The 25,698-nt window shown below is 39.7% G+C and overlaps 1 protein-coding gene across 1 annotated transcript in view; it reads left to right on the top strand.

Annotated features, from left to right (window-relative positions):
• Nucleotides 1–25,698, top strand: part of LOC104077165 (von Willebrand factor-like) — a gene marked incomplete at both ends in the record, with an annotated part of 88,431 nt that overhangs the window by 33,126 nt on the left and 29,607 nt on the right. Inside the window, 11 exon segments of the mRNA XM_009578293.1 lie at nucleotides 234–328; nucleotides 1,631–1,791; nucleotides 8,679–8,782; nucleotides 13,702–13,840; nucleotides 15,489–15,623; nucleotides 18,753–18,899; nucleotides 19,553–19,693; nucleotides 21,289–21,408; nucleotides 22,028–22,184; nucleotides 22,751–22,909; nucleotides 24,093–24,228. Coding sequence (XP_009576588.1) covers nucleotides 234–328; nucleotides 1,631–1,791; nucleotides 8,679–8,782; nucleotides 13,702–13,840; nucleotides 15,489–15,623; nucleotides 18,753–18,899; nucleotides 19,553–19,693; nucleotides 21,289–21,408; nucleotides 22,028–22,184; nucleotides 22,751–22,909; nucleotides 24,093–24,228 — 1,494 coding nt within the window.

Raw genomic sequence — 25,698 nt, 5'->3', positions numbered from 1 at the left:
CAGGACAGGGCTAGCATACAGCTGGGTTACCATGCTAGCCTATCACTGCAACTATAAGGAAGGTTTGCCTTTAAGGTTGATAAGCACAGTGGATGGAGAGCAACAGATCAGCCCCAATGAGAGGTGTAATTTTGGTTCTCTGACAAGTTCCCTGTGGGCCTGTCTGAAAACAACGGTGTGAGTGAAAGCTAAATGTCACTTTGTTAAATATAAGCTCTATTTGTTTTTCTTAGCTATTGTGAAAATGGTTTCATGCACTGCAGTACAAACAGAGTTCCTGGTGCCTTCCTGCCAGATGTTTTCGCTGATGAGAGGCCATCCGCCAGAAGTTAGTATGCCTTAAAAAATTAATATTTTTTCTGATTTTTTTTTCTTTTTTTTTCCTCTTCAGTCTCTTGGTAATCTAGAATAGGAAAGAAGTACCAGAGGTTGCAGTGGCTGGTGATGTTGTGAGTCTTTCTTTAACCTTTTTTTTTTGTTACAGGATAGAAATAAAATGTTTGCATAAGAGGATACAGGGCTCATTGTGTCCCACCTCTCAAAATTATAGTTAGCCACTGCAGTGTCTCTTTAGTTGAGGAGGTTAAGGGGTCCCTTGGCAGTGATCTGAGGCCCCCAGTTGCTATTTGAGGATCACACAACATCAGTAACTAGCCAGCTTTATACCTTCTGCTTCTGACTAGCAGGTTGCAAGCTCTCCTTTCTGGTGCAGACAAAGCTTTCTGTGGCTTGAAGATTAGTGTGCTGCCAGGCACTGAGTGTGCCCTCCAGCCACCAGGCATCTCGCCGTAAAACCTCCTGGAGACTGACAACTGCCTTGCAGAGCTAAGCACTGCATTGGAAAATAGGACATCAGTGGTCTGCGATTTTTTGAGGTTCCCCACTGATATATGGATGGAGCTTACGGGATTGTGATGGGAGAGGGGGTCTTGGTAGACCACCAGTAACAGTGTCACTGGCTGGCCCCCACTGTCCTTCAGGTGAAGCGTTCTAGGTGTATACCTCACCAAACTCCTGCTGTAATGTTATTAAGACATACTTTTCCTGATACTAGTGTGTTAAGACTTACAAAACCTCACAGAAGCATATTTCTAGCATCGCTTGAAATAATAACCTGGAGTTTCTTGGGAAATCCCGATCTTCTGTCAGAACCTGAGTTCTCAAAGAGTTTGAAAACTTTGTGTTTAAGTTAAGGGCATTGTTATAAACAGTCACCCATGTAGTTATACTCCGTGTTGGAAATGAGTCTAAACACAATAATATATGGTGCTGTTGCTTCTCAGAACACGGATTCTGTGCTGATATTGCTAGTGTACACTGCCTACGGGTTGAAATATGTTTCACACTAAAATGTGCTCGTAGCCCTAGTGCAATCTGGAATTGAACCCTTGTGCAGCTCCTTTTGCTTTCGTATTAGAATACATGCTTTTGTGATAGCCTAACTGAGGTCACTTCATGGGAAATGGGGACTGTTACCTTTACGATGTCATGCATAGTGGTATAGTGGCATTGCTCCATTCTATATCCTAAATTAATTTTCTAATAAAAATGTTGATCCATCCTTTAGAAAAATACTGTGCTAACAATACTGAAGTTCTAATTGCAATTTTTGTAAATTTATTTTTTAAAGTAAAAAGGAGCTTGACATGCAGATCCTCCATGGAAAGATTTGTCTGTCCTGCAAACAACCCAAGAGCTGAAGGGTTGGAGTGTGCCAAGACTTGCCAGAATTATGACTTGGAGTGCATCAGCCATGGCTGCATATCTGGATGCCTCTGTCCAAAAGGGATGGTAAGCAGGCTCCTCTTTGTTTTCTTGTCTTCATTTTTTCCTACCAGCAGTCCTCTTGCAGCTTGGAAATATGCGGTTGTGAAGTATTGACTCTGCCAAATTGTGGCTGGTTTAAAATATGTGTATTAGTATATCTGCATAAAAGATGAAGTTTAGCTTGTAATAATAATGGATAATCAAAAAGCCAAACCCCACTTTTTTTAAGACCAATTTATGTCTTCCTTCAACTCTCCTCTCAAACTCCTCCTCAGTCTTGCTGAACTTCCCTAGTCAGAAAGACAGAAGTACACAGGCACCCACACCCCAAATACCCATCCCACATCCAGCCAAACCCTCCCACTGATACTAATTGCTTCCTTGTTAAGTCTCCATCTCTGCTGCTGCCCTTCTGTGTGTGGTACCAAACTGGGAGTTCCCCATGAGAAGGAACGTGGGACATGAAACTTGCTAAGATTATGCCAGAGGGTGTCTTGGAATTGCAGATGGTGTGCTAGGCATGCTTTTTTCACTGGTAAGGTGCTTTCTGGAGTCCAGGGTTATGTTCCCCTGCAACCCTAAAATTTGTTAGTTCAGTCATTTTTAAATAGAGCAAACAGCAAATAGTTATTTGCTAAACCAGTGACTGTGAACTCAATGTCAATTTAGAGCTCTGATAAAAAGCAGTCGGAGTAGAATAGACAGCAGATTGCTGCTGTTGTTCTCTGAGCAATAGAAAAAAGCATCAGTTTTCAGTGCTGTGCAACGCTCTCTGGGCAGGCGAAGAGTTGTGCACAGGATCTCACTGGGGGCTGAGGGTATAGTCCCAGGCATCATGTGAATAGGTGGAGCACATGGTACACGCTTTATGAAGTCAAGTAAATGGCACTTTTGAGTTCTCTGTCCAGGAAAACTGCTGGGATTAAGACGTTTGTGATGTTCAATGCATGAAATGCAGATGAAAATATCTCGTAGATGCTGGAAAAGGAGAGTGGAGGTGTCTTTGTTTTGTTTAAGGGATAAAATACTCTACAATTGTGAGACTTTATTTGATACCTGTGGTACTTAAAGACGTGCTGGTGCAGTTTCCTGACTCAGAGGGACATATGGTAAAGCAAGATGTTTTCAAATGCTGCAACCCAGGAAGTCTATTTTTTTTTCACTTTTTATACCTGCTCAAGGTACAGGCTCAGATTAATATGCACTGGACATTGACTGTTAGCAAATGAAGGTATGGGTTATTACTTCTAGGGTTGAGATGCATGTTTATGCTTAGGCTTCAGCTCTAATGAATTGACTTCATCCACTAGTTTAAATTCCATTTAAAAAAGCAATTAACTTTTCCTGGAGCCATGTATTTTTATAAAGGTGTGTTGTTTTTTTCTGCATCTATACGAATACAGGTGTTTTCTCCCTCAAAATTCCTTCCATTGTCTCACTAGAAACAAGATAATAGAATAAATAGAATTCTGATAACACAGTCATTTCTAGCATTGATATTCATGTATTTTTTTGAACTATGCTATCGTATTTTGCTGATAAACACACATTTATGTAAATAGATGCTACTGCAGAATAAAATGCCAGCTTTAGAAAAAATCTCAGGCTTGTGAAGTATGTTGTAGGTCTGAAGTGAAAAATACAGAACGTAATTTGAAGGCATTCATATCAACATTGAGCAAATTTTCACAACAATTTTAAAACAAGTGTTGCTTCTTTTCACATTTCAGTTTTTAAATGTCTTTCCTTTTAGAGAAGAATATTCCTAAATAGTAGTGTGATAAGTAAACTTACAAAAGTTTGTGTACTTGTAAAGTTCAAAGAGCTCCAGTGTGAACAGGTCTTTCTCTGCACATAACAATCAGATCTCTTTGATTTGCTGAAGGGGCTTGGGATCTGGTTTCAGTTCCAGGATATGGTAATAGTACACTTTAGAGGTAATAATGGAAAACAAATTATGGTAACTACTCAACTGGAAAAAAAACCCAAAAGGTGGGAACCCCCCCAAAAAACTCCCCCAAATCAACTTCCTAGTAATTAACCTTCACATTTAGTATTGAATTTCATATTCCTTTTCAGTAGATTAGAACTATCACTCAACCAATTGTTTAATAAAATTCTTGCCAGGAGAAGCAGTCTTTGACATTTTGGAATTGGAAACTCCAGCTGACTCGCAGTGATGTGAACCATGCCCCTGAATTCAACAAGATGGTTTGTCAGGTTTTTAAAAAACTAGTAAAATAAGTTCTTTGTCCGCTAGATGACAGTATGGTTCAATCTTCCAGTAAACTCAGTCTATAATTGCTCATTCTCATCGGCTTCCCGTCTGGCAGGGAATAAAAATTGCGAGATTTGCGTTTCTCAAAGCCACGATGGGAGAAGCCAGTATATAGACAATTTTGTTGTAAGCACAGCCATGCAAAGGCAGGATCAAGCTCGGTGCTTTCATTATGTGGGTGCCCTTTGCCATGCGTTAGACTCCCGGTGTGTGGCTCCATGGGACCTGCCAGCTTGTTATCAAAGAGCAGTTTCCTCCTCGTCACCAATAGGCACCTAACCAGGATGGTTTGGGGGAGGCTTTTTCCTTATTTCTGCATTCTGCAATGTGCTCCCAGTATCAGGTGCCAAAGACAGAAGGATTTGGGGTGGTGACCAGGTTCTCCTTTCCATCCTGCCTCTCTCTACCTTAATGCCTCTGGGCACACTGAGGGAAAGCGCTGCAGTCACAACGTCTGTATTTTCCGGACTTGTACCAACAGAGCTGAGCAACAAAGGGACCGGAAAAAGGTATTACTATTTCTTTTACCGGTCAGTCTCCTTTGCTGGTGTCTGTAATCCTGCTTAATTCATAAGCACTCACGGAGGTGAGCTACTGTTTGTAGGAATGTCTGTGGGAAGTAGCAGACTACTGAACATTTATGGGGATAAATATTCGCACATATCATCACTCTGGAAGAAATTATGCCATTTTACTGAAGATTTTTTTCTTTTGCGGTACAATAAGTTATAAAAATTATGAATGGTCATGGATAACTTATTAGCAAAAAAAATTAATCTTCTTGCTTCTCTAAAATGATTCATAGCATCGGGAAACACAGTCAAAGATTCGTAGTTTACGTAAACAACTCTCCAGTGCAATTTGCAAGTATATATAGCAGTTAATGTGTAATTAAGTACAATGTTACCCCTACGTATAAAAAAAGATGTTTACAGATCAGTTAGCTGAGTTATCAGTCTTAAACAGAGGAATCCATAGTCTAAAATCTGTATGCACAAATTGCCTGCCAATTTTGAATTACATATCTGAAAAAGAATAAAAAACAATAATCAAGGATTGTTCATGAACATGATGCTGCGGTTGCCTAGATTTGAATTGGAAAATTTGCTGGGGTGAGAAATTGCTAATCAATTGATTATTTCCCCAGTCAGAAAATGCAGACGAAAACTAATTTCTTTCAACTGAAAAATAAGTTTTCCAGCTCGTCTTGACTTAATATTTTACATTGTTTTGATTTCTTGAAAATAAAAATGTTCAATATGTCATGAAAAGTAATTCTTCTTTTTCTGTCTTTGATCATCTGGAGGGTGGGAAATTCTCCATACTTGTCACCCTTTTGCATAGCAGAAAAGATAAATCATAACATATGTGCAGAAGTGTGGGGAAAAATATGCTTTCTCAGATTAGTTTACTGCACTCCAGGTTTTTCCCATTGGAAAATATTAATAAATATACAAATGGAGTGTTAACCACCTTTCTGGGGAAAAAGAGGAGCAGAACAATCAGAAAGCACAAAATCCAGACACTTCAAAACTAGAAAATAAATTTCTTTCAATTTCCAACAACTGAAGCAAAATTAAGGTTTAAAATTGAAATGAAACATTTTATTGTATTCTGGCTGCTGAAATAAAACTATTTCTAAAACTATAATATGTTAGTAGAAAAAAGAAAAAAAAAACCCTAAACATTTTAATCAGAAAAGTTTGAAAGGGTTTTTTCCTCCAAACTGTTTTGAACAGAAACTTAATAGAGTGCTATCTTGATTTTCCTGCTAGCTGTTATATATTCTTCAGTGTAGGCTTATCCTACAGAACAACATGACAGAGTCTTCACAAGGAGGTGGGTACCAGCTTTATGGTATGTGCATCTGCCCAACGATAATGCTTCATAAAACAAACATAAGAAGCATACAGCTAACATAAGAAAGAAAAGTCAAGTGTAAACCAGCACATGTTGAGTGGTCTGTCCTAACATGTTTTTGACTTGTCTTTGTCTGCATAGAAATGGTGACAGGCTGTTTTAGTTAAAATGTATCAGCTGTTGGGTTCTAATGTGACCCACTTCCTTTACTTAATCCCTTACTCCTTTCTACCTTTGGCTGACTTTGTGCTGAAGCCCTCAGGTGTATCAGGAGGAACAGAATGAAAACCTGAGCTTCCCTTGACAGTGACATACTCATCAAAATTGTGTTGACCAAGAGAGATTAAAATTCAGCCTCATCAAGGCAGAGTTTAGGGGAGAAGAATCTTAAAGGTTCTGTAATATTGTCGTTCCTTTTGCAAGATTTGTCAAGGCGTAACAATTAATAAAGCAGATCAATGAAACGATGGACATTTCTGTCAGACGCCCGAGCAGGGGGTAGCTTCATCAGCTATTTATCCACTTATAATCCCACGGACGTGCTTTCAGGAGCATCATCGTATGTGTGTGAGGTGGTATGAACAGACGCTGTTCTCATTACAAAGCTGTGTCGTTTCTTGTGGTTGCCTCCCCAAGACTCATGCCTCCCACCCCCTCAGGCACTCCGGGCTGTTACATCTCCTGTATTACATGCTAGCTATTGATGGATTGAGAGACTTCCACAGGAAGTCCAGCTGTTTGTGCATGATGCCACTGGCCTAGTAGTACCACACGGTACTGTGCTCAACAGACTCGCGACACAGTGTGGCATCGGGCTGCCAGATATATCGGCTTTTGGTTGTGGTGTCAATCTGACCAGTAGATTGTGTGTTACTGTTAATAAAATCACCATCCATTGAGTTTTGCAGCAAAAAAAATTAGTCTTCTGGTCAAAGTCCACTTTGGGTATTTATGTCCAGCTTTCTAAATCCCACCCACCCACTCTGCAGTGTTCAGACAAGGTAGTCTTCCCTCTTTGTCAGTAGATTAACAATCACCGCGCTGTAGCTTCATGGTGGCCATATGCTTGTGATGGAAATAATAACACCAGTCTATGAAGTTTTTAGAGTTGGGGATAGGCTGTGACTAGCTTTGTGTCAATGTGTGAGGGAGCAAGTAGAAGAGGTCCTAATCCTCACTTTACTAACCAAAAATCTAATCACAAATTTTGTATCCAGAGGCTAGCCCTCACATCTGTTGTGACCTGTGTTGCTGAACACTGTGGAAAAATTCAGAAATGTAGCCATAGCGTGAAGTCATATATTGCTTTTTTCCTGAATGCCACCAGGAAGGAAGGAAAGAAGGAATTAAACAGCCTTGGAAACACATGGTCCTCTCTGGCCTGTTTTCTCCCCATCCTTTGTGGAGATTACGTCGGAGGCAGAGCCCCAGCTCTATCATCTAGAAAAGCATTTCTTTGTTTCCGTCTTGCTTCTATCAGTGTGAGTTTATTTGGCATAATATAGTCCTCCATAAGCCATGGAGCATGTGGAGCTGCATATGAGTGAAGGGTCTCTGGGCTGTGAAATCCTTTTTATTAGTAGTTCCCTGTGGCGGTTCTAGGTCCCCATAGGAAAAGGCAGAGCAATTCTGCTTTATTAACCTGGCGTTCAGACTACATTGATCTCATTGGCCTGTATCTAATGGCAAAAAAGAAACTATTTTAATGATTTTAAAGAAAGAGTTTAAATTAGGAAGGTGATATTTTGTGACTTTTGAATGAGAGGGAAGGGAAGTGCTCTCCATTTCGGTATTCCATGAAGCATGAGCCAAACCTACCCTGGGCTTTGCAGAACCACATCCAAGTGAAAAACAGTATAGCCAGCCTTGGTTTTGTTTGATACTCTAAAACTGTCTGTCTTCAAAATGGAAAGGGAGTAATCACAGAAAAAACAGAGAAAAGGAATGGAAAAAACTGAGTAGTCTAATGGCATTACTTGTTTTTCTGTTTGGGTTTTTTTTGGGTTTTTTTGTTTTAAATGGGACAAATGTTTTGTTGTTATACAAAGAGAAACTAAGATCAGCAGGGTAAAACTGAAAAAGAAAAAATTGTAGACAGAACATAATGACGTATTTCCCAGTCACAGTGCCTGTGAGAGTGGAATAATGTCTCAAATGGACTGATATTTATCCTGCCTTCTGGGGGATAAGTAGGCATTTGAAAGAAAATGAGTGACTACTGGAATTTTCAAAGGCAAGTAGACAGGGGAGTGGGCTGTGTTTGGGGGGGTGTTGTCTGTGACAACCTAACCTTCATTTGCACTTGAGTTCTTCTGGTGCTGCAGCTCCTTGTCTCCTCCCCAGTGGGCGTATTTCAGTTGTTAGCCCAGCTGAGCCCGGCAGCTGGCTGCTTTTCTAGTAGGCCATCCTTCAGTTTGTTGTGCGTGAGAAGCATGTGCTGTTCACCTGCTCTCCATATTCAGGTTAGCTATCTTGGTTTTGGTCAAATTGAAATTTCTCATCATGAAGCTCTTCTATAATCTAATTTATTCTCCCAGCAGTTTATTTTAATTTATTCTCCCAGCTTCCTGAAACAAGACTTTGATTTATATACCCATAGCTCTATTTATGTTAATGGGAAAAAAATATTAGCAGTGTTGAACCCTTCTTACCTCAGATAGTCTTGAACCATTTCCTCTATCCTTTCCTTTATTCTTTATCCACATGTTCTTGTGCTTACTCTTCTGCGTACTGGCACATACCTGCATGCTGACAAACTGTGTGTTTTGCTTAGGTGCGACATGAAAACAAGTGTGTTGCTCCTGAGAGATGCCCATGTTTTCACAACGGAAGGGAATATGCCAAGGGAGAGACAGTGACTAATGACTGCAACACATGGTGAGCCACTGGAACTGCATTTTTCCATTTTTCTCTAGGGCACCTAACATGTTTTTGAAAAAAAAAAAAAAATTGTTTGCTTAACAGATCTATTTTATATAAAGTCAGGTTTTACAGTGCAATAGCACACTTCCAGCATCTTCCCATTGCATGTCACATCAGAGCAGTGCAATATAAGGAAAACTGTACCTGGTACTTCGCAAACAGGTAGTCCATGTGTTTGTGCAGGTCTTCTGTAGCCACTAGCTAGTGTATTTGCTCCTTGATCTTGCAACACAAGATAACAATATAGGGAGCTCCTCTGGGGTGGGAGGAATGGAGCCTGCATTTTGTGGCTAAGCTCTGCTGTCATGCTTCCCTTTTTTTGCTGTCTGGGGGCCTTCAAATAGTCCTTTTCAGCCAGAAGCATGCATCAGCAGAAAGGGTGTGATATGCCAGCTATAATATGACAGGAGCTCTCCAGGGAAATGTTAAAGAGGAGTTTGAGTCAGGCAGAAAACAGAGCTGGCCTCTTATACCTTAGATGAGCACTTAGTCCACTGATACCTGCAGAAGGAGGAAGAAAGGAAGAAAGGAGGAGGGGGGAGTTGGTGATATCTTCTTAGAAGAAAAGAGGAAGTGCTCCGTGTCTTTCACCCACATCCCTATCTATCCTGTTTTGTTCTTGAAAAAGAATTTGTAGGTTCAAAAGAAAGTTCTGGGCTGTGAGATTTGCATGGAGGGAAGCCCTCAGCACAGCCTTGGGTAAGGTATAGGGTATTTGCCTGCTGGACCATTCTTGGCTTCTGCCTGCACAGCAGGCTTGCTGCATGGGAGAGGTGTTTTGCTCTCCATGTGTGCTTGTGGAGGGAATGGTGGCCCTTTCCTGCATAGCTCCAAGAGTCCAAGGTGTAGGACATGCAGCCACCAGCAGTGTTTCTGTTATCCTCTGTATGACTGGGTGGAGATGGATTGGAGAATCAGCACCATTAAAGAGACATTTGGTTTGGTTTTTGTTTTGTGCATTGATCTTTGAGCAACAGTGATGTCAAGTGTTGTATTTTTAAACTAGTGGGACTGCTCCTAACTAGTGTAAGTTAGACTTGGATATAAGGCTTTATGGTTTTACATGGAATTATTGACCTTCCAGTGTTTTGTTTCATTTTTTTTTCTTTGCAGCTACATATTACATTGTGAATCACGTACTGCAATTAGACCCGGGGAAAAGTATGTTTGAAGGGAGGAAGATGGAGGAGAAGTTGATATTTTTATATAGATACATATGCTATAACCTGCTTACATTGCATCTAGGTAAAAGTGACTCAGCTGAAAAACAGACACAATGAAAATTTTATTGAAACAAGAACAGTAAGGTGTAAAACTCCTAGGTGGTGGTGTGAAATTTGCAAGATTCTTCATAATAACCATGCACAGTCTTTTTATTTTCGGTCATTCTTTTAATATTCAATCTTAAAATAGTCATAACCATGTTGCTTCATTCTTGTAACTGCCCTTTTGTTTCTGGCAATGCCATTGTAAGTGACATTTCCTCTAATATAGAATTTTCTTCAGTATCAGAGTCAAGAAAATGTTAGAAATCATGCTTTTTCTCATTGATAAAAAGTTCTTCCTCTCATTTTAGGTATTTTTCTTCAATGTGAAAGTAAAATGGGAAATAAGGTCCCTTCAAAAATGTCACTAGAGCTTTTTTGAATAATGTGACTTTGAAAAGTTTCATGAGAGTTCTCAGCAAATATCAAGTCAAATGTCATTTAGAAAGTGGTATAGGAAATTACTATTGCTTTGAGAATTAATAGGAATTGAGAGTCTGCATTTTGGAGGTCAGATCTTCCTTTTCTTTTGTTTTTGCTTTTTGTACTGCTGTTGCAGGAGTTCTCATTCTCACTTGTTCTTAGCCAGATGTGAACACCTGCGAACACAATATATGAGCCAGAGGTGTCAGATTTGGCATTTACATTCAACTTGACATATGGGAGACCCTATTCATGAACAACGGAATGTCTCCAAGTCTACCCTAGTGGCAAAACTTTTGTTATACTATGTATTGGGAATTCATTGTAGAGCTCAGTGAAAATTTTGAATAACATGTATGAAGCAGTACACAGCAAATATTTGCTAATCTGAATTTTGCTACACCACATACTTTAAAACCTGTCTGTGCACATATATACAAAATCTTGGTCTTGCTCTACCTATTAGCAGAGATTTAATAGCAGAGGGTGCAATAGGTTTCATGTTACTGAAACTTCATTCTTTGAAGAAAATGTATTGCACAGTATTTATTATATTGTGAAGTGTTATCAAGATTAAACAATGCTTATGCTTGGGTTAAGGCATTACTAGAGAACTCGGTTCAGTACCCGGTTTTTCTTTGGTTAGCAATTTGATCTTGGGAAAGCACCTCAGGTTTTTTATCCTTAAGGTTTTACATCTGTAAAGCAGGGATAGAATTCCCCTTTCCCTGCCCTTATAGAGCTTGATTAGAAAATCCCTGGGGCAGCGATAATGTCCATCTGCATTCATACAGCATTTAGTAGATGAATGTTTCTCCAACCTCAAGCAAGATATTGCTTATTAGATTATTAAATTATTATTATTAGATTAGATTAGATATGGTGTCAGATGCTCTTCTAACTCCCCAAAATTAATAGCAAACAAAAGAGTGAGCAGATTTTATGCTTCATTGACCTTGTTTTTTATTTTGTTTGCTCAGTCTCTTTTTAGTTAGCAAATCAATTTATTTCACTGATCAAAAGCCCGTGGATGACAAGGAAAAGATCCCCTTTCATACATGCAGCTTCTGTAGCAAGGCTTGTGGTTCTCCAGGATACCTCTGGAAAAGGGCAAGAGGACTGGGTGGATGCTCTGAAGTCTCTTCTTATCTTCATTTCTCAATTTCCCTCTTATTTTAACATGAGGATAATGGTATTTACCTCCTTGAGCCTTATTTATCAGGGTACCATGTAAGATTTACACTATTATGTATCACAGCAATGAAAGGATACAAATGCTCTTGGAAACTCTTAGAAACTTAATAATGATTGGTGTTTAATATGGCTGGTTTGTGTCATCATGAAGACTAGGAGCCCTACTATTTTTCCTTCTGTCTGTTACGCTGGTATAATTACACTGAAATCAATTGAGTTACACCAAGATAAGAGAATTGGCTTTCTTTGCATTTTGAATATCCAGTCAGAAGATGGTCACCATGTGGGTTTCTTTTTTGTCTGTTTTGTTTTGTTTTTTAAAACAAACCAAAACCCAAAACAACAACAACAAAAAAACAAAGTGCAAAAAGAGTGCAAAAGAAGCAGTGAAACAAAAAAAAGAACGCTGTCCCTTTCATCATGGCATCACTGGCTTTGTATGATAATGACAGTGCAATACAGCTGCTACAGCAATGTAGGTATAATGATATCAAGACCTTAAGCCTGTGTCTGATCGCCCTTCAGAATTCCCCTCCCCCTGAATAAACAAGGCAGCATCTTGTTTTGCTCTGCATGTCAGGATGTCCCCTTTTTTTTCTTGCATATTCTGTGCTTGTGAGGAAGTCTAGGAGGTGTCCTTGACAACATCACTTGTAAACTATACAGGCAGGGAACCACTGGTGCGTCTCCTTCCATGATCAGGTACCTTGATGTCACATCTTGTCACGTCTCCAGTTGCATAATCCGAGATTCAGCTTGGAGTCCTATTTGTATGGTGCCAAACTTGAATTCTCCTGTAGGGCAGACATTCTGGTTCGGTCACCACAGGAGATCTCAGGGGACAGTATTACACCATAGGACATTCCTCAGAGGGTGTATGTATATGTGTGCCAATGTACAGAAAAATAAATATTTCTATCCATATGCGTATTCTTGTCAGACTGTGATGTAATATCTCCAATTGCTAGGTCAGATAAACTGTCATGAAGAACGAATTTAATTTAAGAACAAAGACAGCTCTTTGGAGAAGGGTGGTATTATACTTAAGTATATAATCTGAACAAAAGCCACTGGGTAGACTGAAGTACAGTCCTGGTTACTTGGTCCCAAAAGTGGGTCACTAGAGTAAACGCATGTCCTTTGGCATCAGTTGGATATTAAATTTACTACTATTTTGGCTTTCAATGAGGAAAAATGGACAAATAAAACCCCAAATAAAAACAGGGTTGCTGATATTATACTTCATATTTAACCTAAGGACCTCTAATGGTCCTTAGACGGTGATCAAACTGTTTTTCTAAAATGATACTCTGAGCAAAGCAGCATATCCAAAATAAAATACTAATAGTATTATGAAATATTCCAGCAGGCCCTGTCCAGTCATCTTGTAATAGGGAGGTTCAGAAAACACATACTGCTACATGCAGCTTGTAAGAAAAAGGGAAACATATTCCTTATCACTTAACCTGTCAATGCACTATTTGGATTTATGCACCCAATGTTAACATATGCTAATTTATGTTAATGAGAGAGATTGTCATCTGATGCACAGTAGTGTAATGTAGTTATGGAATTCTATCTAGAGAAGGACTCCAACAGCCCAGGCACGGAGCCCTCTAAGAGTACCTTCTCAGGGCCAAACACAGAGAGGATCTGCTGGGAACATCCGTGAGGACGGACAGCAGCACAGACAACTGCAGAGGTTCCTCACAGAGCTGCAGCCGATGTCTGGGTTAAGACACACAGGGGAGCAATGCTCCTGTTTGGTCTGCAGTAGGTTGCTCCCTGACCCAGGCCCAGGAAAAAGAGAAGAACAAGGCAAGACAGTAGCTTATCACCACTTGTGTGTCTTTTGGAGAGTCTTCAGATCATGAGCTCATGGAGGCAGAAACTTTTGCTCTTTCGCTTTGCCTAAAGCACCTTGCATTCTCTTGCCTACTATATACATTGGAAATAATTATAACTGTCACTGACTTGTTTTCTCTGTTACAGTGTGTGCCATGGTCGAAAGTGGGAATGCACCAAAAATATGTGTGATGGCACCTGCACTGTTATTGGTACAGCTCATTATTTGACATTTGATGGATTGAAATACAATTTTCCAGGAAACTGTCAATATGTATTAGTTCAGGTAAGAATATGTCAAATGCTGAAGCTGTCTGATAATATACAAGGTGTTTTACACCAAGAGAGAAGTCCAACATTTGGATAAATCACAGTAAAGTATTCTTAATTACTAAGCCAGTTGTATTGTAGAGGAGAGCAGAACTTACTGATGACTTCAGAGATATGAAGATTGCATTGTGTTCTATAGAAGTGAGTTAGATTGTCATGTATCTAGCTGGCAGTCATAAATCATATGAGAGCAGCACGGTATGGAGAGCTGTCTGAATCTCATCTCTAACAAGGAATTGTAGATATCCATAAGTCAATCTTTCCTCATTCCCCCCTAGCTGCTTTATCCTGTAGTGGTGGCTTACTGTCTAATTGAGTGAGACCATAAGTGCTTGGTGAACCTTGTCTAAATGTGTCCAGAGCACAGACTCTGCTCATTCACTTCGGCAAAGTCACTCTCCTGTTCCATGCACCAACCTGTTTGGGTACATCAACAATATCCAATATGGATAAAGACAGAGCACACTAATGTCAGCCTGTGATTTGTGGGAGCAGCCAGAAATCTAGAGTGTTAAATAAGATTAAAGCTTATCTACAGATGTAAATCACTGTGTATTTAAAAATGCATGTGCAAAAGAAGGAGGATTTCTCTGAAAATTTGGTCTAACACTAGATGGATCCACTGCTCGTTGATAACAACAGTCTTCTGCAGTTAGAAAGTGTCATGTTTCTTGGGTTGCTACTTTTTTCCTCACAGACCCTTTTCATGAGGCCCATTACTCCTTGCAGTTCTCCTTGGGCAGGAAAGCGTGATCAACCTGTCTCTGGCTAGGTCTTTGAAATATGGTCCCACCTTGATGCCAGCTGGATCACCCTAGAAGAATGATTGCTCTGATACTAGTGAGAGCTCTGTGTAAAGGTCTTAGGGGCAGTAATAGCATACAGTACTACAAAACTACTTAAAATGAAAATGAGATCTGTTTTCCTCAGATGATAAACACAGAGAACTATAGACAGGGTCTTTTTCTTAAAAAAGAAAGACTGAAAAAAAACCCCAAAACCTAAAAGGCCTGATAGTCATGAGTCATCATATAAATGTAGTACTAACTCTCCATGCATCTCAGAAATATTTGATTTAAAATTACATTAAACAACATGATTGCTCCCCAAGAAATAGGTTGACATTACTGTAATTATTATTCATGTACAGGTGGGAAAACATGGGCATCAAACATTTTGCTCCAAACTGTGCAGCAAGTGTCTTTCTAACCTAACCTTCTAGGTTTATACTTTTATTTTATCATTAAAGCTGCAGAGTCTTGTTTTCATTGTTAAATCAATTAATATGTATGTATTAAGATGTACACTGTGACCATTGTACATCTTTAAAATATCACAGACACTGTAATAGCGTGGGTCCTCCGTGCAAAATATGCACGTGTGTGTGTCACTGGCAGAGTGGGCCTCATTCTTTAAGGGGTGGACCACATGAATATCAACACTAAGCATAAAATAAATTATGGAACAATTGGCATACCAACATATATCTTATTGGCCACAGAGCACACAGGGTATTATTTGAGGCTTCCTTTTTCTCCATAGATCTGTATGTGTTTTTCAAATGTTCCACGTTAATGACTCATTCATTTATTTTCATCTGATAGGATTTCTGCAAGGATGGCTCTGGGACATTCCGGATACTAATTTCAAATGAAGGCTGTGGCTTCACTGGAGAAAAGTGCACCAAAAGGGTTATCATTCTGTATGAAAGTGGGGAAATAGAGTTGTTTAATGGAAACGTATGTATGCTTCTGTTCTCTTTCTTTCCCTCTTTTGGGGAAAAGAATTTCAGGTTGTTTAGTAAGATGAGGCATGAATGACCTCATTCTCAGTGGTTCTTGAAAATTAGATCATAAAATGAACAGATTAGCAGGATTGTAATTATTCATTTTGCTCCCAGAGGTATAATGCCATTTTGGTATTTCTGCTTGATGCCAATAAATTTATCTCACGTAAGAATGCTGTTCAATGCAAGCTCATATGAGGAGTGCCCTTTCTAAACATGGGAGATCTAAGTCTATTTCAAGGAAGATTAAGTGCAAGGAAGAGCTAAGAAGTGACTGTCCCAAGACTAGTAAAGCTTCAGACCTAAGTTAGCCTTCTGAAGGATGGAGCACACAGGAAAAAAAAAGAAGTCATGGCTGAAACAAGTTGATACTGCAAAAGCAAATATCAACTATCCTTTCCCTTGTTAAGTTGTCAGATGGAAAATCCAGATGACTGGATTCTTCTTTTTTTCCCCTTTCCTACCAACAAACACTGAAGAATTGACCAAGAATCACTTCCACCTCCCATGTCCCTTCATGGCAGGAAACAAGCTTTCCAAAGGGCAGAGTTCAGCTCCTTGCCTTGGGCACTGTAACAATTAAGACCGTCTGTGTGTTCAAACATTATAGAGCTACAGTGGATTATAGTGTTTCAATTGCTCAGTTTTCAGAAGTACTGTGCTCTGAACTGGCATCTGGACCAGAGCTTTGCAAAAATGTTCCCAGTGAAACATGAAACCACTCTACATTTGCCTTGTTTTGGGTTAACAGACAAAGCTGTACCAGGTTTTGCATAGACCGCAAATTGCCTGCAAATTGCTGCGTGCCACTGATGCATGACAGGAACACGTAAAACATACCATTATTAATAGTGTCTGTGCAGTGCATCTTGACAGCATATGATCCATGTAGGCTTTTGGTTGCTGGAGGAATGAACATAGGACATACTGGTTGCGCAACCGATTCTTTATTTATACTGCTAAAGAATCCCCTACCTGGGTGAGGGTGAATAGTAGCGCAGGGATCAGTCCATAGAGCCAGGCTTTGTCTGAAAGCTTCTTTAGGTGACAGATTTTCAGAAGAGCTGTGATTCTGTTTGGACACCTAAAGAAGCGCCAGAAAAGACAAGAGATGATTAGGCATCTAGCAACTCCAGCAACAGAGGGTGTTTGGTTCCTGAGAGTGTATGTCCTTGCATAAGCTAGGTCTGTATCACAAGACTGTCCACACAACCTTAACTGAATTTTTAGCTGTCTTTCTAGAGAGTTTAAGGCTCAGTGTAATATCTAGAGCAGGTTTTCTTCGAAATAACAGCAACCAAAGGAGAGATTAAATAAAACCAACTGATATGAAGACTCTTGGTCAAATTCTCACTCAGTGATGACTTCCTACACTCCTTTTCCACAAGAATCCTTAGAAGCAAGTAGGAGAATCAACTCTTCTTTTTGCCATTGAAATGTTTCCAAGCAGCATTGTTTTAAGATGATACTGTTTTGAGAGCAGCTTCTAGTTTTAAGTAAATGGGGGCTTAACTGAAGTATCTGCATGCTACCGTTCTGGTTCACAGTAAAAAAAGAAGTTATCGTGAAACCATTTTTGCTCTTCTGAAACAAATAAATCTGCCAGTTTGCAAGGTCAAAAGTTTATGACTTTATGGTTGGGCAAAAAGCCTCCATAAACATAGAAATTCTATAATTTAGGTCAACCTCCTAGGTCAATTTTATCCTCTTATGGTTTTTGCTCTAGTTTGGAAAGACAGAGACTACTGTAGATATTTAGAAGATAAGTGATCAAGTGTGACTAGACTGTATAATAATACATTGGGCATAGAAGAAGATGAAAAAATCTTCCGGTTCCTAAAATAGTCTATCTTTTGACGTATTTTTCCCCTAAAGACACTGAAGGCCCTCTTTAGGAGATCTTTGGAGGATGTATTCTCTGGGGATAAAGTTTCTGGTAATACCTCAGAGATGAAGAGAATTGAATTACAGTACTGAGCTTTTACTGAATTGAGTGAGAAGGAATAGTGGGATAAGGAAGTATTTTGCCCTCCAACTAGGGAGTGGATGAATGGCTTGTGGGCTCCTCTTTCTCCCTTGCTTTAATCGCTATTCATACTGATTGAAAGTTTTCGTCTGTCTCTTCCACAATTAAGCAGTTTTTCGATAATGTATTAGTGGTGCTTAAAGTAATAGCCATGCCAGACCTTTCTCTCCAAATGTGGTTAATAATCCTGTTAGTGTTCCCATTGAAAGGGGATTACAGTGTGAAAGAAAGCATTTTAAATTAATCTCTTAAGTTCTTAGTAGTTGGAGGCAGCGAATTTGCAGCCAGATGGAAAGAGAAAGAGGCACATAGGGGAAATGAAAGTGATGGAAAAATGAAGAGACACTAAAAGGTATCTCTCACGATTTTGCCTGTTGGTGTAGCTGGTTGGGAAGAAAGTCCTTCCTGACTTCAGAATCAGGCTGTGGTCCTTCAGAGGCCACCAATGCATGTGGTTCTCCCAGTTCACATTACACTTAAACCTAGCCAGCCCTTTTGTCGCTACCTGCCTCAGGAGCACAGAAGTGTTAGTTTCCTAAAAAGATGAAATAAAAATAAAATGTAATTATTCAGTGAACCATTGACCAAATACTAAACTGATTGTTAATTTGGTATGCCCTGTTGTCTTTATCAGCCCTCCTTCTGTTTAGCAGTCATTGCTTTGTGTGTCACCATTTGTGGTGAGTGTATGTTATACCCTGGGAGCACAAGGGACATTGTCTCATTCAAAATTACAGAAATGTGATGAACTTGAAATGCTATACTTGTATCCCAATTTGCTGTTCAGAAGTGTTGTTTCTAAGGCAATAATTTATCTACAGCAGCTTTTCAGTGTAGAGACAAGCCTGTAATCAGTCCCTTACGCATACCTTGCTTACAGTTTTACAAGTGCTCCGGAGCATCTGTATGGGGTATGGGAACTACCTGTTCTTTGGAGAACAGCATGTTTGAAAATAGCTGTTAACCTATGTGAGCACGTGTCCCACTGGGAAAGTGACCTACATGAAATAGTAATTAGAGACACCGTCAGTAGCACAATGTGCTTTTCTTGTTCAGGTAAACATCAAGGTACCTCCTAAAGATGACAATGATTTAGAAGTCATGAGGTCTGGCCGATATTATATCATTTTACTGGGCAAAAGCATCAGTGTGACCTGGGATCTGGCCATGGGAATCTCAGTTATCTTAAAAGGCAATTTCAAAGTAAGTGTTTTTTGCTTTACTTCTTGTTCTCACTAAAGAATGCACTTACCCTCTCTCTGGGGAATAACATTTTTTTATACAGACATGCTGATAGATTTTCATGGAGTATTAGGCTATTGCTTGAAAATAAAGGGATTTTTTTGTAATAGCATAAGGGTTGCTTGCTTTCCTGGTAGTTCAACTATAAAGGGTAAATTCTGGGTCATTGGAGATGACCTATGACAGAAAGGATGAATGCTGTGGTGCCTCAGAATAACTATGCCTTGAGGATTTCTTCTGTATTTGAGAAGAGCAGTATAAGGAGCCAGATTTACTAGTGACGGTGATAGGACAGTCATCTCCAGAAATAACATGGGATTGTAGGGACATACTCCAAATAGAGCCAACAGGTGCCACTGATCGGAGTTGTCGTCTTGCTTCCTGGAGACCTTGGAGACAGTATGGTCCCACTTTCAGCTAAGCAGAATGGGAATAGGAGCTAAACGTTCTCTGTGAGAGACTATGTCTGTTTTAGTAAACTTGGCAAGGTCAGGGATAATTCAGCTTTCAAGGCTCATGCCATTAAAGCACTAGGCTAAAAAGACTTCTTAACAAAACCCTAAGCCAGTCCACAGATGTAAGATTTATGTATTTTGTGTTTCTTTCCCTGCAAGGATCAAGTGTGTGGTCTATGTGGAAATTTTGATGGAATCCAAAACAATGATTTGACCAGCAGCAATGAGCATCTTGAAGTAGATCCAGTTGACTTTGGGAATTCTTGGAAAGTTAATCCATACTGTGCTGATGCTGAAAAGGTGATTGCAAATGAACTGTGAAAACTAATTTATGAGTTACAGTATCACTCAAGAGCGGGCAAAGGGGTTTGAAAGGGTAAAAATAAATAGAAATTAACTCCTTCCCCCATATTTTTGCCAAATAATATTATTTCTTGAAATGTGATAAAAGATCAATTAACTTATTTAAGGCTCTGCACTGCCTGGCTTCAGATGAATGTCAAAATAGCCAATCTGTACGGCAGAGGCTGTCATAGAGTTTGCCAGCCCAGATGCTTGAAATCCAGGGGTAACTGGAAATCTCATTTTAGAGCGTAATCTAAAAAAACAGCTGTAATTTTCAGACAGGGGGAGTTCAGTTAAAAATTTTGTATTTCCCTATCCAAACTTCCATATCCCAAATCTTAGTCTGTCTATTTATGAACAACTGAATGCACAGATTAATTTCTTTCTATATGCTTCTAGATCTTTTTTAAAGAGCATTCAGTTATTATTTTCAGATTAGGGAGGCTTGAATAGAAAAAGCAACATACAGGAGGAGATGTAAGATCTTATTGCCATGTTATCATTGCTTCTGAATTTTGAGGGGGTTACCTGCTATCTGAAAGTGTTACCTATGTCCTGGTGCTGGAGATTAGGTGATTTCATGGGGTACTAGTTATGCTACACATGAGAGTATACTTCCTCTCTTCCAAATATAGATTTTTGAAAGAATGAAATTGAATAATAAATTTGTCTTGACCTGACAAATAATTTTGGCCAACAGTATTTCCAGATCAAAAAGTGAGAGCAAACACCTTGAAGACAACTTGTTTTCACATTTTTAAAATGAAGCATTTCATTCACATGATGCTTTTAAGGCTGAAAACTTTCTCTTGAAAATTCATCTAAATTTTCAGTGAGAGAGCAGAAAAAAAAGGCTTTTTTAGATCTTTCCTTAAAAGATTTTAATTATCAGAAAATAAAATGAAGCGTTTATTTTTGATCCCATGAAATCTTTTGGGTTAGTTGAATAAATTATGTGCAAGTGTGACATAGCCACAGTATTACCTTGCTGAATGTCACTTCTTAGATATGACTTGATTGGAGCACAGAAGAAGTTGCAATAATGAGGAGTGAGACCACAGGGTATGACTGAGAAGGAGCAGCTCCTCGTTTCAGTGTAATAGGCACAGGACAGGACCTGCAGACTGTCTCTGTGATAAATGCCATGTCAATGCTAGTGCTCCTTGTTCTTAGACAAATTAAACGGGAGGGGGGGAGACTACTGAGCAGTGGCCATGGGTATTGTCTGCTGAAGACTGATCATATTTGTGAGTCTTGTGGGCCTTCTGTAGAGCTGTGAATGACCGTTTTTCAGGGTGGATGTTCGGTACAGTGGGACTTCCTGTCATTGAAATACCTATGTTGAAACTGCAGCGTACGAGTAAGAGCTGGAGAAACTGTAGGAGGTGACCTGCTCTACTCTGCGTTCTGCCGTGGCAGGATTTGTCCTGACAATTTCCTTTGTCATGAAAAATGCCTAGGACTAGTGGGTCTCTTACTTCAATTTGAAGAGTCCTGAGGTCCTGAAGGCAAGGCTAATGCAATGTGTGCTTGTTTCTTACAATATTAAGCCCAACCGGGAACAGACCTCGATGTCTCCGCTGTGTAATGGAAACATAGTGAAGCAGATGATGGTAGAAACGTCATGCAGCATTTTGTCTGGGGATCTCTTTGAAGAATGCAAAAAACTTGTGAGTATTGTGTCATGTGTTTCACATTCTTCAATTCTGCGTGATCTGTGCTAACACTCATTACAGCTGAGGGGAAAAGTATGGTTGTGCTGACAGCACACAGGACTTGGAGGAAGCTGACTAATTGGTGCTCTCATCTCTGACCCTGTCCTGTAGCTGATGCTTCATGGGAAAATTCAGGATACCACCTAGTAGAAAGCTATAGAATAACTTCTGCTTGAGGGAAATTTTACTCTAAAGCCCGGAGACTGGCACATGGAGTCAAGCACAAGGGTTGAGATTTGAGGGGAGAGGGAGCTGAGCTAGTATAATGCCATTCAGATTGCATTCTACCCACACTGCTGCACAAGAGGATATGGGAACAGGGTCCAAAAACGTATAAAGTTACTCCATATGGGGAATATTAAGGAACAATAAACTGCAGTGTCTGTTAACAGCTTCAGGAACATGGCCTGATATTGGTCTTTGCTGACATCAGCAGAAAGACCTGCACTGGTTTATGTGGCACCTCAACTCTTGGCGAATGGAGCAGGCAAACCACCTGAAGGTTAAATGTGTCTAGAAGGAAGAGACAAGGGGAATCAGTGAGTGTACTGTACCCTGTATTTCTGTTTTCCAGGTGAATCCTGAGCCCTACATAGATATTTGCATGTATGACACTTGTGCTTGCGAATCTACTGGGGACTGTGCTTGCTTCTGTGATGCTGTAGCAGCCTATGCACATGTCTGTGCACAAAAAGGTGTTGCTGTTCACTGGAGATCACCAGCTCTGTGTCGTAAGTACAGGGCAGATGAGGAAGAATTGGGTGAAAAGGTTCAAGCTTTTGATCAGTAAGCTGTTGGCTCTGATAGACTGTTCTTATCCAGCTCTGCTCCCACTGATGTCCAGAGAAGTTCACTTTAATGGGAATGGGCTAGCAGCTCACGGTGACATTTCCCTTCCCTTTTCTATTCATGTTCAGAGCCATATCTGGAAAAAGCATTCCCTTAATAAGGGGATATAATAGTTCATGGTACAGACAAATGTAGAGAAAGAAATGGTTTTGGTACCTTTTCTTTTTTTTAATTAAAATTTAAAGATTTTTTTTTGCAATTGTTTTTATCAAAAACAAATGTCTTTGATCTAGAGCAAGTACTTCATCATGTGAAAAAAAAATTAAGTGTGAAGAAGTAGCCTGCCCTGAATGTATTAAAATAAATATATTTTTATTTAAAGATGGAATTCTTTTTTTTTCTAGGCATATGTGGTCCACTTTGTACCAAGTTTGGTGTCATAGTTCTGAGAGGCAAGGTGAATACACTCTGGTTTGATTTTTTTGCCTCTGATTCTTTCATTCTGTAGCACAAAGCTGTGAGGACCTGAATAAACAAGAATTAGATTATCAATGTGAATGGCGATATAATAGCTGTGGACCTGCTTGTCCTATAACATGCCAGCACCCACAGCCTTTGGAGTGCCCTCTGCAGTGTGTGGAAGGATGCCACGTACACTGTCCTGCAGGTAAGTCCGTCTTTTGCTTTAAAAAAGCAAAAGCAACTTTTTTCTGTTTTGCTCCTGGTACTTGTAGGTATTCCTGTAGAGTCTTTTTTTTTTTACCCCTTAAGTGTTTCTATTGCATGAAAAGAGGTCTTATATCCAGAAATATTCACAGATTGGTAAGGCTGGATATTGCAAAAGACTTAGATGTAGCAGTTGATTCCTTAACATGCTTACTGATGTGTTTTCACCACAATTTCTTACTGCGTAAGGAGGAAGGTGGTTAGGCATTCTGGTTTGTGTGAAATGAGCACAGTGTGTGAAGGACATGAAGTGGTGCCTAGAAGAGGAGAATAAAATAGTGCCAGCAAGAATAAGAGAGGATGAGAATGGAGTGATAAGAAAGGAAGACAGGAGGATTAGGGGCTGTGTAGCAACAGAGGTTGTTGATTATGTGGTTAAAGGAGGGTGTGAATTTGTGCTGGACACTCATAAAATGCTCTCCTTTAGAGCAACTACTGCAGTGGGGGAAACCTGTTTCTTTGACCTGCTCACTACCTCCAAGGCTTTGATGCTCCTGAGAGTGCCCAGCAAGCATCCTCCTGTGAGCCTGAAAGCTTAACTGTTCCCATCAACTATCTCTTAGAAAGGGGAAAGGAAAAAATACGGGAAATACGGGGTGGGGAGCGGAAAGAGATGAGTGAAAGATGAGCAAGATCCAAAAGGAGAGTAAAAAGTCAAATGAATAAATAGCTCCTAAGGGCAGAACGAGAAGACATGAAGGCAAAGAAAGTAGGTATTTTAAGACCAAAAATAGCTATTTTGGGCTCTGGTATCTTTGATCAGAGTGAGGTAGGGGATACTGGGAGAAAACAATAATATATATGTAAAAAGGAAAATGCCATTTCCTTCTGTCATCTTCAATGCTTTGTTCTAAAGATATGTTCACCTTCTGTGAACTGGTACTGGCTGCTGCAGGTTACACACTGGGTTAAGTACTTCCAGTATCCAAATAAAAGTGGTTATGAAGGAAGGAAATACTTCTCTGTGTCAAACTGGCAGTGACCATAGCACGGGTAGAGTATTCAGAACTTCTGAGCCTAAGTCAGAAGCCCTGTCATGTTTTTTGTAGCAGGGTAAATGCAATGATTAGTTTTGCAATTCATGAGAATTGGCATCTTTATACTACTGTGGTATTTTGAAACAGGGAAAATACTTGATGAACTGTCCCTGGATTGTGTCAGTCCAGAAGACTGTCCTGTGTGTGCAGTTGGAGATGTCAAGATCACGCATGGAAGGAGAATAGTTTTGAACAGAGATGATCCACAGCACTGTCAATCTTGGTATGATGGGTTTATGCAGTGAAATTGCATGCCTCTTGACTAGGATGAAGGGGAAGAGATGAAGCACATCCGCATGAATAAGTTTTTGTATGTAACTTTAAATATACCACTGAAGATGAAGCTTGGAAACCATCTTTTATGTCACTATCCCTTCACATACAATCTGAAGCTGAAGTTTTTCAGTGACAGTAGGGATTACAGGATGTCAGCTCAATTTAAGCAAGTGAAATTCATTAATTCCTTTCAAAAAAGGCCTTTTGCCATGTGTAGGTGGCCCCACTCACTTTAGATGTTCCACTTCTTTTTGTGTAAGGTGTGATTCAACATCAATAAAGCCATCAGGCTCTTTCCTTCTGCCAGTACTAAAAAAATCCTATGTATAATGCAAGATCTGAAAGTGCACTCAGTCTAGAACTCGCTGAGATTATTAGCAGTTGGAATTGTGTACTATTATTGGAAAACCAATTTCCCCAAGATTTTAAGATGATATCCCACGGCCTGATCCTGCATGCGTGCATTTCCAAATATGATGAAATTAATGGCAGGGTGCAAAATGCTGTGCACCATGCAGGATCAGGGCCTTCAGCTGCAATGCGGCAGAGACTGATTTTCATTCTGTATACTGCCCAGTGGCATATTACGCCATGGCCTGTAGTACCTGAAAGTCTGGCATTCACTGGGTGACTAGACCCTTGATGGGTACTTTCACTAGTCATGTATAATGCTGTGAATACAAAAGAATTTTCCGTCTTGTAATTTGACCATATTTAATAGAAACTGAGTTGTAAAACTGCAGCAGCCATTAGCCCAGACTAACACCTTAGCTCCAAATGCTCTGAACCTCACAGAAGCTCTGAATGGGTATTAACTTTGAATTCCTGGCCTCTTGCCGGGGCTAGCGTAGGTCTGTGCTATAAACCCAGGGCATAAGACTGTTAGGCTAATCAATTTTTTTTTTTTTTTTAACAGTATACACAAAAAGCCTTGAATTCCATCAAAAGGTCAAAAAAGAGTCTTCATAAATGAGTCTCTGTTCCCTAATTTTTGTAATCCTTAATAATAATTTATCTTAAATGTTGATACACTGGCCGCTGCTCACAAAAGATTTCAGAACATTAGGAAAACTTACCTCACTAGGGAAACATCCTTTTGCATAGCTGTCACCTAATTTAGATGCCTACACCATCTGTACAAACAATAGAAAATATTGCACAAAAATGAATTTTATAGCAAATATCCAAAGGAAATTGGAAACTAGAAGAGGCTCACTCATATTAGGATTAAAATAATAAATCTTCTGTTGCTATACGTTAATGCCAAAAGTAGCTGTGCATTCTTCAATTAGGAAGACTCTAAAAGCAGCTTGAAAAGAACATAGCGCTTAAACTAAGAGAACTTAAATGAAGGTGCCACGTGTAAAGTGAAGTCTTTTCCCAGAAAATGGCACCTTCTTCCAGTATTAACTTGTTC

This window comes from Fulmarus glacialis, unplaced genomic scaffold (assembly GCF_000690835.1).
Source record: "Fulmarus glacialis isolate BGI_N327 unplaced genomic scaffold, ASM69083v1 scaffold12515, whole genome shotgun sequence".
Classification (NCBI taxonomy): Eukaryota; Metazoa; Chordata; class Aves; order Procellariiformes; family Procellariidae; genus Fulmarus; species Fulmarus glacialis.
The sequence above is the reverse complement of the archived record's forward strand: the minus strand, read 5'-3'. Positions and strand labels throughout refer to the sequence as shown.